A 13532-nucleotide genomic window follows, 5' to 3' on the forward strand; every position below is an offset into this window, starting at 1 on the left:
ATAAGTTTGTCCACTTTTATGCCCATATCAACCAGAGATGCAGATGTTTTATGTGCAGCATGAGATGGTGCATTATCATGCAGAAAAATGATCTTGCTGTGAAATACACGGTTCTTCTTCTTGAACCATGGCAGGAAGTGCTGTTTGAGAAAATCCACATACATTATGGAGTTCATCTTTAGCGCCTTCAGGGATCCTAAAGGGGCCGACAATCTCTCTCCCCATGATTCCAGCCCAAAACATTACTCCACCTCCTCCTTGTTGGCGCTGTAGCCGTGTTTGCGTGGGGTGTCCATCAACCAGCCATCCTCCACTCCATCCATCTGGACCATCGAGCGCTGCACGGCACTCATCCGTGAACAAAACTGTTTTGAAATCAGTCTTCATGTAATGTTTGGCCCACTGGAGCCGTTTCTGCTTGTGTGAAGTGGATAGAGGAGGTCGACAGGATGGCGTATGCACAGCTGCAAACCTCTGAAGGACCCTGCATCTTGTTGTTCGGGGGACGTTGGAGGCACAAGCAGCTTGAAAAACTTGTCTGCTGCTATGACAAGGCTTTTTTGCCGCTGCTCTTTCAACCTGACGTAATTGCCTGTAGGAAAGAGTCCTCAATTTGCCCTTATCAGCACGCACACGTGTGTACTGTGAATCAGCTACATACTTCTTGATTGCCAAGACACTTCATCCTGATCATCGCACAATGTTGATTGTAGTCATGCCTTGACCTAAACACTCCACAATTTGTTGCTTCTCAGCAGCCGACACATCCTTTTTCTTTCCCATTTTGGCAGAAAATGTAGGCTGCTTAATAATGTGAGACAGCCTTCTTAAGTAGTCTTGCCTTTCATTGGACACACCTGCCAAACTAATTAGCACAGGTGTCTGCAATTGCTTACAGTGATATAAAGAGCCCTGACACACATCACCATCAATGAGTTTAACTGACAAACAAATTCTTCCCTTATCACTCCTAAACACTTTTTGCATAATAATTTGGAACGCAGTGTACATGTGCTTTTCCACAAAACACCAGCGGTTCACGTAGTGAATCTTACAGTTCTAACTTGCCAACCGTGGTCTGTATGGAGTTGTTCAATAAAGGGCCCAAAATTAAGATAACATAGATGGGAGAGGTCTCTATGAATAGGAATTCCTAAGTATTTGATACCCTGTGAGGGCCAGGCAAAGGGAAAGTTGGACTGGATGGAATCCTATATGGATTTGGGGAGGGAGACATCGAGGGCCTCAGACTTCGCTGCATTGATTTTAAAATTTGACCATGTAACAAAGTGATCTATTTCAGCCATAACAGCATGGATGGATATATGTGATTGAGTGATATATACTAGGACATCATCAGCAAATAGAGAGCACTTGTACTCGGTGCCTCCCACCTCAATCCACCTAATATTGGGGTTATGGCGAATTGATGAAAGCAGGTGCTCCGTCACTAGGATGTATAAGAGAGGGGACAGAGGACATCCCTGCCTTGTCCCATTGGTGATTGTGAAAGGTGATGAAAATGTTCTGACGCACCCCCTGGGCCTTGGGACACCCGGAGCCGGACCCTTTTTGGTGGATGCTGGTGGCTGTAGTCTTCGTGGCGGCGACCCGGTTCCGTGGCTCAGGGCGGTCAAACCAGTGGCGGAACTATTTATGTGGTTTTGATGTTTAAATGTACGACTACGCCACCCGTGGATTGCGGTCAGAGTGAACCGCCGCTACAGGGCAGACCGCTGAGGCTGGTGTTGTGGGTGCAGCAGAGCGTAGCATAACTCCCCACGGGAGGAGTATAGCCTCAGGGCAGTGTATGCGGAGGATGGGGGTGATGGTGCAGGGCAGCAGCAGTAACGACACGGAGTCAGTGATGCAGTTCAGGGCCTTTACTCACAGTTCTTATTATCCAGACCACGTCTGCAGGTAACGGCTGCCCACGTCGTACTGTGCTCACAAGGTGAGGGGCTCAGACAACTCCCAGATAACTTTGGAGCACTTCACAGGACCCCCTTTGTGTGTCCTTTGTCTGGCCTTTCTTACCAACACTTCTGTCCGGCTGCCTCGGGCCTCCTCTTGGTAAACTTGGCGCCAGTTTCCCTGACCCTATGTGGTGCCTTCCTAGCGGGTGTAGCGAGGGGCTGCGCCACATAAAATGTCACAGCCTCCGGTTTCTAGCTGAGGGTCGTTTCCTGCCTCCACTAGTTCGGGGACCGGTCTCCCCCTTTGGCCTGACCCCTCCACGCAGGTGGATTCGGGCGTGCGGTGGCGACTCGTCCGTCCGCACCCCTGGGATCCCTTCATTCCTCGTTCCTGGAGCCTTCTCCGCTCCTCTTCCTTCCTTCTCCCTCTTCCAGGCCTGGGCCTCTGTTACTAGGCCCGCCTCCGGAGCAGAGCTCATGCAGAGCCCCTGCTCCCTGCCACTTCTGCTCAGACTTCTCTGCACTGAACTAAGATGGTGCCCACCTTTTATACTCCCTTCTCAATGCACCCAGGAACTGCTTCCTCCCTGCTCCTGCACTACAGGGTTCCCCTTCCTCAGTGTTCCCTCCCCCCACTCCAGTCAGGGACAGGGACTGTCGTGCCCATCTCAGGGGCATATTGGTCGCCCTGCCCCACGGCAATGTGGTGTAATGCATGCAGGTGTCGGGTCCTGATCCACACTCCATCCTTACCTGAGAGTGAGATATCACACCTCTGGGTGAGGTGCAATACGTCTGTAGCAACCGAGCCCTCAGGGTGCTACAGTTCCATTTATCTTCAGCCTAGGTGACGTATTGTGATACAGGGCCGTGATTTTGGCTATAAAAGGGTCCCCTAGACCCCTACCCCAAGCTTTTTAAGAGAATCATATATGGCGTGCCAGGAGACTCTATGGAATGCTTTCTCAGCATCCAACGAGAGTATCTAATTACAAATTTTTAACTGCATCTAGCCCAGGAAATACTTTGTGCCTAGTAGCAGTGTCTGCTAGTCAGCGGATTATCCCGGCTGTTAAGCAAGCTGCACCACCTGTAGTTTAGACACTTAATTCTTTCAAAGGAAATGCTTCGGGACCATGGGATACTTAGTGAAGAGCATCAGGAGGCACCCCAAGGCATAGGGGCTGGGACTGGCAGTAGGATGCCTTGCGGTGGACAGCCGAGCTCGATCCTTATAAAAGCTTTTTAACTGCAGCAGCTTTAGTGGACGCTACTGGAGCTGGAATTACGCGGCTGCTGGCATGAGACTTGCCCTCCAATAGATCCTTGTAAATGGATTTAAAGTGTATTCATTCAAATTAGAGAGACAATTTAAATTAAAAAGCTTAGAGCTGCCTCCACCACAGGGGGGCTCGCTCGACCCACCAGCGTACAGGCACCAGTATTGGGAGAGGGGGGCTGGCCATCAGGGTTCACCGCGGCTCTGGCACAAACCCGGCGACACGGAGGTGGCACGGGCAGGAGCGGACTGGCCGTGTCGGCTTCTCACTTTTTGGATTTTAGAAGGGCATGACATGCCTATATCTGTGTCTCCCCCTCCTTTTACTCCTCCACCTCTTATTTTCGCATGACTATATGTACTTGTCACTTTTCCATGTGTTAGTTATGTCTTCTGAGCAGTTTGTCAGCTTTTGGACACCTTTGAAGGTGTTTTCTATGTGTTTCTATGTGTTTTTGTTTGCCTGCCATTGGTTTTAACGGTGTTCGAAGGTGTTCGACGAACAATTCGGCGAACACACGGGTGTTCGACGAACCGATCTCGAACACTACGGGGGTGGCTCAACACTATACACGAGTCCCTCATTCTGGTGATCAGTGCAAGTCCCAGTAATTTGAACACCACAGTTCTAACACTTATCCCCTGGAAAGGTGATAAATGTTTCAGTACCCCTTTAAAGAGAACCTGTCAATTCCTTAAAAAATTTAGTTAAATACCTTCTAAAAATCCCGAAGCTTCCCTGATGCGGACGCTTTTTTCTGTTTTGCTCAGTGTCACTTTATTGTAGAGAGGTCTAAGGGATAACGTTTCTCCTTGTGGAAAGTGACACACCAGCTCTGGCATGCCAAAGTAAGGAGGCTTATTCGCTGAGCAATGCTCCTCTGGGAAATTTAATATGCAAATTGCCTCTTCAGAGGAAAAAAGGACTTGAATTCTATAGCGCCATCTATTGGAAGCAGCAATCCTAAGTCATATTGCACAACTCGTAAAGGGTTGATTGTGACTTGTAGGATTGCTTCTTCCAATAGTGGCGCTATAAAGTTAAAGTCCTCTTTTTCTCTGAAGAGGCAATTTGCACATACTGTATTGTAGAGAAATTCACATTTGTTGCTTTTGGATTGCAATATATGAAATTTCTGCTTTCAGTCCAACTGGTCGTTTCTTCAGAGTCCTCGCTCTCAGATTCTGTCAATCACAGCTCGGCAGCTGATTTAGTAGTTTAACAGTTTTAGATGCTGTCGAGCTGTGACTGGCAGAATCGGAGAGAGGTGAAAAGCACTTGCTCCCATAGAAAGACTCTGAAGAAATGCCCAGTTGGACTAGTAGCAGAAATTTCACATAGTATGCTCCAAAAGCAACAAATGTAAATATTTATGCAATGGCACAAAGCAGCACAAAAAAGAAAACCGCAGCAGAATCAGGGGAGATCAGATTTTTACACGCTATTTAACTACGGTAAATAATTTTGAGCAAATGACAGGTCCTCTTTAACCCCTTAGTGACGGACCCAATTATGTCCTTAATGACCAAGCCAAATTTTACAATTCTGACCACTGTCACTTTATGAGGTAATAACTCAAACGCTTCAACGGAGCCCACTGATTTGGAGACTGTTTTTTTGTGACATATTGTAATTTATGACAGTGGTAACATTTCTTCGATATGACTTGCATTTATTTGTGGGAAAAAAATGGAAATTTCGCAATTTTCAAACTTTGAAATCTTATGCCCTTAAATCGGAGAGTTACGTCACACAAAATAGTTCATAAACAACATTTCCCACGTGTCTACTTTACATCAGCACAATTTATGCAACAAAACTTTTTTTGGCTAGGAAGTTATAAGGGTTAAAAGTTGACCAGCAATTTCTCATTTTTTGCAACAAAATTTACAAAATCATTTTTTTTTTAGGGACCACATCACATTTGAAGTGACTTTGTGGGGTCTATATGACAGAAAATACCCAAAAGTGATACCATCAAGGTGCTCAAAACCACATTCAAGAAGTTTATTAACCCTTCACATGCTTCACAGGAACTCAAGCAACGTGGAAGGAAAAAATGAACATTTAATTTTTTTCAACAAAAATTTTACTTCATGCCCAATTTTTTTATTTTCACAAGGGTAACAAGAGAAAGTGGGGTACAAAATTTGTTGTGCAATTTCTCTTGAGTATGCCGATACCCAATATGTGGGAGAGAACCACTGTTTGGGCACAGAGCAGGGCTTGGAAGGGAAGAACACAGTTTGACTTTTTCAATGCAAAATTGGCTGGAATTGAGCGGACGCCATGTCACGTTTGGAGAGCCCCTGATGTGCCTAAACAATGGAAACCCCCCACAATTGACCCCATTTTGGAAACTACACCCCTCAAGGAACTTATCTAGATGTGTGGTGAGCACCTTGAACCTCCAGGTGCTTCACAGAAGTTTATAACGTAGAGCTGTGAAAATGAAAAAAAAAAAAATCAAATTTTTCCACAATTTTTTAGCACAATTTTTTTTATTTTCACAAGGGTAAGAGGAGAAATGGACCCCAGAAATTGTTGTTCAATTTATCCTGAGTACGCGGATACCCTACATGTAGGGAAAAATCACTGTTTGGGTGCACAGCAGGGCTCAGAAGGGAAGGAGCACAGTGTGACTTTTTGAATGCAAAATTGGCTGGAATCGAGAGCGGACGCCATGTCGCGTTTAGAGAGACCCTGATGTGCCTAAACAGTGGCAACCCCCCACAAGGGACCCCATTTTGGAAACTACACGTCTCAAGGATTTTATCAAGGGGTATAGTGAGCATTTTGAAGCCAGAGGTATGACACAGAATTTGACAACATTAGGTCGTCATATTAAATACACTGTATGCAGAATTATTTAGGCAAGTTGTATTTTAGAGGATTATTTTTATTATTGATCAACAGCTATGTTCTCAATCAACCCAAAAGACTCAAATATCCAAGCTTAATATTTTTGGAAGTTGGAGTGGGATTTTTTTAGATTTGGCTATCTTAGGAGGATATATGTTTGTGCAGGTAACTATTACTGTGCAGAATTATTAGGCAACTTAATAAAAACCAAATATAATCCCATCTCACTTGTTTATTTTCACCAGGTAAACCAATATCAGAGCACAAAATTTAGAAAAACATGCAAAAACAAAAAAAATTTGTGATCAGTATAGCCACCTTTCTTTATGATGACACTCAACAGCCTTCCATCCATAGATTCTGTCAGTTGCTTGATCTGTTTTCGATCAACATTGCGTGCAGCAGCCACCACAGCCTCCCAGACACTGTTCCGAGAGGTGTACTGTTTTCCCTCCCTGTAGATCTCACATTTTATGATGGACCACAGGTTCTCTATGGGGTTCAGATCAGGTGAACAAGGGGGCCAAGTCATTATTTTTTCTTCTTTTAGACCTTTAATGGCCAGCCACGCTGTGGAGTAGTTGGATGCATGTGATGGAGCATTGTCCTGCATGAAAATCATGTTTTTCTTGAACGATGCCAACTTCTTCCTGTACCACTGCTTGAAGAAGTTGTCTTCCAGAAACTGGCAGTAGGTCTGGGAGTTGAGCTTCACTCCATCCTCAACCCGAAAAGGTCCCACAAGTTCATCTTTGATGATACCAGCCCATACCAGTACCCCACCTCCACCTTGCTGGCGTCTGAGTCAGAGTGGATATCTCTTCCCTTTATTGATCCAGCCTCTGGCCCATCCATCTGGCCCATCAAGAGTCACTCTCATTTCATCAGTCCATAAAACCTTTGAAAAATCAGTCTTAAGATATTTCTTGGCCCATTCTTGACGTTTTATCTTATGTTTATTGTTCAAAAGTGGTCGTTTTTCAGCCTTCCTTACCTTGGCCATGTCCCTGAGTATCGCACACTTTGTGCTTTTTGATACTCCAGTAACGTTGCAGCTCTGAAATATGGCAAAACTGGTGGCGAATGGCATCTTGGCAGCTTCACGCTTGATTTTCCTCAATTCATGGGCAGTTATTTTGCGCCTTTTTTGGCCAACACGCTTCTTGCGACCCTGTTGGCTATTTGCCATGAAACTCTTGAATGTTTGGTGATCACGCTTCAAAATATGGAAATTTTAAGACTGCTGCATCCCTCTGCAAGACATCTCACAATTTTGGACTTTTCAGAGCCCGTCAAATCTCTCTTCTGACCCATTTTGCCAAAGGAAAGGAAGTTGCCTAATAATTAAGCACACCTTATATAGGGTGTTGATGTCATTAGACAACAACCCTCCTCATTACAGAGATGCACATCACCAGATTAACTTAATTGGTAGTTGGCTCTCAAGCCTATGCAGCTTGGAGTAGGACAATATGTATAAAAAGTATCGAAGTGATCAAAATACGCTTTTACCTAATAATTCTGCACGCGGTGTAGATTGTATTAGTGTTGAGTGCAAGAGCTCGCTACTTGATTTTGCATCGGGTGCTCGGGTGTGCACCGAGAATTGTGGGTACTCGAGTGAGATGCTGAAGTCCCCGCCCCACATGTTTTGAGGCTGTTAGACACTCAAAAGACAAACAACAACATTCGGGTATTGCCCGTGTATTGCATGCAATCCCTGCGTATTTTTTTTGGCTGTATAACAGCCGCAAAACATGTGGGGTGGGGACTCAAGCATGTCACTCGAGCACATCTGAACCTTAACCCCAATTTCAAAGAATGGAAAAAAGTATATTTTTATTTTATAATTTTTATGTTAGGGGTGACATAGGGGAATTTGATTTTTTTTTTTTTTTGATCACTGTGATAGACCCTATCACAGTGATTAAAAGGAACCAATAGGGAAAATTCTCTATTGTTGCCGGGTACCGGCCGGCAAATCTCGGCGGACGGACTGCCCATGCACCCGCCATTTTTTTTTTTTTTTTTTTTTTTTACAGAAAGATGGAGGGCCAGGAGACAGATCAGGAGATCCAGGGGACCTTCATTTCTCTCTCCTCTGACATGTATATCATGTCAGAGAAGAGAGAAATCATTGTAACAGCGGGCACACTTTTTTTTCCTAATTGCCGTTACTCACTGAATAACAGCGATCACGTGATCGAGGGCCGGAAAAAGTCAGCCCTGATCATGTTCTCCAGGGTCTCACCTACCCCTCGTAGCTGAGCCCCTGGAGAATTTATGACTCTGGGTGGCGCTACAGCATTTTTCCCCAATTGCAGTTGTAAAATGGCAATGAGGGAATGAGGCCCCTTAACGACCGCCATTTTAATGCGTAACAGCAGTCATTAAGGGGTTAAATCATAAGTGAGAGAGACCTATATATAAATAAATGAAATATATATTCTGAATATTACTATATAAACTATGATACACAATATTTTAGAGAAACACTGTTTTATATTAATGCTATCACTGGGCGAAATCTCAAGATCATGATGTTTGCAACCCTGCTTGCTACTTATAAAACATGTATTTATTGTGATGATTTATCAAAAAGACAAGTACAACTTTATTTATGAGCTCGGCAATGTTTACAAAAGAGGAAAGTTCAGCAGAAAGGTCATTTACTAACTAACAATGATTCATTGCTTTCTTGATATTTAAGATTAGAGCAGAATAGATATGATTTTTCCATTAGGATATCACCTAAAATTAACTTTGGACAAAGGAAATATTAATAAAACACTGGAATAATTAAAGACCAGTCATAATATTTTTTGAGAAGAATTGTGGATCTTTTTTTAAACTTTCTTAGTTCATACATTTTTTGTAGTTTTGGGACATGGGGGAAAAAATATATATGTTCTAATATGAGAAAATAGATGAGCAAGGAAAAGTCAATGTCTAGGTGCTTTTCTTCTTGCTGGTTGAGAGAATACATTTATTCTGAATGACACATGCTCTGTTGTTGAAAGTGCAATTGATTTCCAAAAATTTTTGAGACTGTTCACAAAATAAAGTTTCTTCTTTTTCTTACCGACACATCAGAAATCGTCTTATTGACATATTTTTCAGTGATTTTATGAAATCTGGTAATAATATATTAATAAATCTCTTGTGTATTATTCTAAATAGTAGAAAAACTACACACAACTTTATTTCAAATACTTAGTAAATGTCTTACTTAAAGGGGTTATCCAAGGCTTGGTAATATTTTGCCATGTGGATAGGAACTTACTTCTGCCCAGTGACGATATCTGCCAACTCAGGTGGTGACTTTCCTGCTTCCTTTGACCTCACATCAAAAAAAAGTTCTCTCTTCTGGACTGCTCTGTCGACTGAGTGTCACTGTCGACGTAATGCAAATTGACAGCCTACTCCTTGCACTTGGGCAACATGTAGCAAGCTATCAATCAGCTTAATATTGGCAGAGACGCCCCATTGACAGAGCAGACCAGAAGAGAAAGAGGTGCTCTGTTGATGTGACATCACTGGAAGCAGGAGAATCGTCGCTGGGCAGAACAGGCAAGAAGTTTGCAATTACCCAACGGTAATTTCTTAGTCCCATACTAAAAAAATAAGTAAAGTCCTGGATAACCCCTTTGAAATATTTTGTTTTAATACACAAATTTACATTTATAGGTACAACTACTTACCCAGGTTCTTTGATCAGGCAGTGGGAACTGTTAAAATGATAAAGAAGATTGTTAAGTTTCTAGTCTAAAATAATTCAGAAATTCATATGATTTGAGCAATTATTGGCATTATAGCATGAGCCAAAGGGAAAAAATCTTAGAATTGTGTTCAGTAAATCACCTAACAAAATGACCTATATTATGATTGCCAATGCAGCGAGTAAAAGGTAGCTGCATGAAAATAGGCAAATAATGTTACCATCTTATTACATCTTTGTTCAAAATTGTACAAACGTTTATATGTTATAGGCTTATTTTGTATCACTTTGCACCATTTTGTGCAGCTTTATCCAAAGTCAGGAGTGGTTGCAAAATGAAGTAAAATTATAAAGCGAGGACTGACTCTTTTTGTCTTCACATATTTTTGGCATCAAAATGGTATTAAAATGTCATTGTATTTCAACAAACTTTGCATGAATCAATAGTTCAGGCAAATGTAAGAAACTTTGTAATAGATTTTATCTGAGAAACATGCTTCTTTTTCATCTCATGTACCACATCTTTCCTTTCCCTGCCTCTTGAACAAACCATCTACTTGGAAGAAAAAAAACATTCAAATCCGTTTTGGTAAAAGTAAGTAGGACTGTCAGTTCACAAAATTATCAGGTACTATGACCTATTAAACTCTATGTAGAGGGGAGTATTGAGTAGGAGTGATGAGCAGTCAGCACAGTGAAAGGCCATGCAGATTGTGATGTAGCTGCACCTCAGAGCTGAATTCACATCTACACAGCTGAGTGCTGAATTTACAGCTACACAGCTCAGAACTGCTCAATAAATGTTTTCCATACATATGCTGTTGCTTCTATGTATTACACAGAAAAAAAGAGCAGCAATCCATCTCTCTGTGTGTGCTGTGTATAGGGGGACATCATAGTAGATAGTAGCCACCCAAAAACTCAGACAGAACTTAAAACTAAAGGGCCAGAAGTAGGGTAAACAACTAAAAAACGCTGGACAAAAGTCATAATATCCAAAAAGCATGTTATTCCTAATAAACACACAATACAGCTTTATCTGCAAAGTCACCTGACATGAAAGGAATGCTTTAAAGCTGCTGGTGTGAACACAGAATAAAACTTTTTTGATTTGATTCTATAGCATCCTGATATTTAGTAGCCATCATCTGCAGTAAAGCTACAAATCAAGTAGCCTTACAAGCTGTACCAAGTGATTGACACTTAATAGTCAATTTAGTGTTTGCCTATACATGGAACTTTTCCACGTCCCAAAGGATCTTAGATACACTGGCTTGGCCAACACATAAGAAAGCATCTCACACTACATCATACACACATAAGCTATTTGTAATCTGAAGATATTTTGGGCTGTGAAACTATTTCCCAGAACATACATAACAAATCATGTGCCAAGTTAAATAATTCCGTTTCTGAAGTCGAACAAAATTACTAATGTGTAAATATATAGGAATGGCAAATATGCCAAATCCAAAAGGCAAATTCCATGTATGAAATGATGAGCAAGTGTAAATTAAGCAAATAGTGGAGCAGTTGGTAATTCTATCTATCTCCATATTAGCAGGTCTCTTCTTTTTAAATGACTGCATTCCTGGACTTCAACCAAATACACTTTTAAAACTGTCCTTGCAAGAGCGTTGCAATATCACACTATTAGGTTAATACATTTTCTCCGGGCAAATTAAGCTGAAGCTGATGCATCTACTCCCTGGTGGAGAAAAGCCTCTTTGTTTGCAAGAATGAGTGCACCTGTTTGCAGATGTCAATACATTACACTAATGAGAGAGAAGCCATAACTCATGTTCTCCATTTTTCATGGCCTCCTCAGTTGTGTCTCTTGAATCCATAAAGGTAACATTTGCTGATGAACCACTGCTGATTCAGGCAACTCAGGTTTCAAAACAATCGCATCTATTTCACACTTTGTATTGACTATGCCAGTCCATTACATACTCCTAGAACAATCAACTATTTAATTGTAACCCATTTTAAAAGAAAGCCAATGCCCTAAAAAAGCTAATCATCTGGGATCATACTGCAATGTCCACTCATTGCTGGATATTGGAAATTCAAGGGGCTGTCCAGACTTTTTACAGAAGTCTATAGTCACTTTATGTGTCTGCAAATTCATGAATTCTCACATCATAGTGAGGATGCTGCAGTGCCAGGGGCGAGACCAAGAAATCAGGTGACCACGTGTGTGATATGCATACTACCGGCCACATTCCAATTAGACGTTCTTGGCATTGATCAATACACTCTGTGCATGTCTAGTTGGAATGTAACTAGAACTATGCAAAACCATATACCTGCGGTCACATGACGGCTCGGTGTCACTGCCTGCACTGGAGAATCTTCACAACACGCAATTTGAGGATACACAAGTCTGCAGTCACTTAAAAATGATAAACCTGGGCAAACCTTTTATTGCATGAGCCCAAGAGCAGACTACAATGCTCTCTGATGATACACTCTACATTCCTGGAATAGGTTGCACAACTTCAGTATAAAAAGTGCACCTAGGTGGTCAGGGATATAGATGTTATGGAAAGAACTGCTGCATTTTAATATGATTCACATTATCTCTGTCTAGAGACAGTTAACGGTTTGAAAATTGGTAAAAAAATAAAATAATAATAACTTTTCATGCATATAACTTAATGAAGATTTAGTGGTTTGAAACGTCATTGTTGTTGATCGGATAAAAATCATTGGAATAAGGACCATTCTTGCTGTAAACGAGAAGGAAACTTCTTCCTGCCAAGTTAGGAGACTCATTGACTGATGACTAAAGGGGAGCAAATTGATCTGTAACAAATTGAAATTTGTTATTCATTTCCCAAAACTTCAGATTCACCAGAATACAGCAAAAACGGCAGCCAGCTATCCGTTATTATGCTTGATTTCAATGAGGGCCAGGAAGGAGTAAAACAGAACAGAGGAAGGGCGAAAACAAATGCTAAAAAAAAAAAAAAAAATACCCAGTCTCACTAGTACATGACGATCAGCACTGGAAGAACCAAAGAACCCACAGTAATGACCTGGGAGCTATGGCAGTGAGAAGTTAGGAGAGTATTGTGTGGTTTTCTTTAGGTTTTTTAACCCCTTCCCTCCATTTACTATGCTTTTGGTCTGGAGACATCTCAGAGCACAATATATCTTTTCATGGCTTTACAAGAAAAGATGTTCCAGAATTCTTGTTGTAGTAATTACTTGTATTCACTAGAAAACAAGTGTCAGGAATGGGCAGTTTGATAGCCTTTGAAGACTAGAAAAACAATGTTTCAGCTATAAATAAATTTAAATTTGGTTACAGAATATGCCAAGTAAATGAAGGAGTATCAGGAGTAAAACCTAGATTTAATGTAACAATCTTCCTAAAGAGGACATGTCCAATGAGGTTACTTGTTAAATTTATAGATTCAATATACTTGTTTTTTTGGACAATTTCAAATTTCACTTCTGCACATACCTGTGGATGAAATAAGAATCCTGGGGAAGGTCTTAAATATTTTTCTTTGAGAACCTCAAGTGGATCCATTAGCTTTCTCTTTTCGACCCTGCAATTGTCGATATTCAGGTTATCATCAGTCATTCTGACAAATATAGAACAAATGTCTGATCAGAAAAGAAAAAAATAATTTTTTGCACAACATTTCAATATTGCATGTGTTTGACTTTACATACTGTACAATTAATTGCCTACTCAAAAACAAAGATGGCAAAACTCATAATAAAACTTTAATACATAAGTGG

The 13532-nt window shown here is 41.5% G+C and overlaps 1 protein-coding gene across 7 annotated transcripts in view; it reads right to left on the bottom strand.

Moving 5' to 3' along the window:
- MECOM (MDS1 and EVI1 complex locus) overlaps window positions 1–13532 on the bottom strand; it is a 792569-nt gene that overhangs the window by 21064 nt on the left and 757973 nt on the right. For 5 of the 7 annotated variants that reach the window (XM_073674842.1, XM_073674839.1, XM_073674845.1 and 2 more), the window contains 2 exons: window positions 13249–13372; window positions 9760–9786 (listed from right to left, as the gene is read on the bottom strand). In XM_073674842.1, coding sequence (XP_073530943.1) covers window positions 9760–9786; window positions 13249–13372 — 151 coding nt within the window. The remainder of the gene's footprint in view (window positions 1–9759; window positions 9787–13248; window positions 13373–13532) is intronic. The other 2 variants (XM_073674844.1, XM_073674843.1) reach the window with 1 other exon arrangement.

The sequence above is a fragment of the Phyllobates terribilis genome, unplaced genomic scaffold (assembly GCF_046119375.1).
Source record: "Phyllobates terribilis strain yellow unplaced genomic scaffold, ASM4611937v1 Scaffold_3__8_contigs__length_932513732, whole genome shotgun sequence".
NCBI lineage: Eukaryota > Metazoa > Chordata > Amphibia > Anura > Dendrobatidae > Phyllobates > Phyllobates terribilis.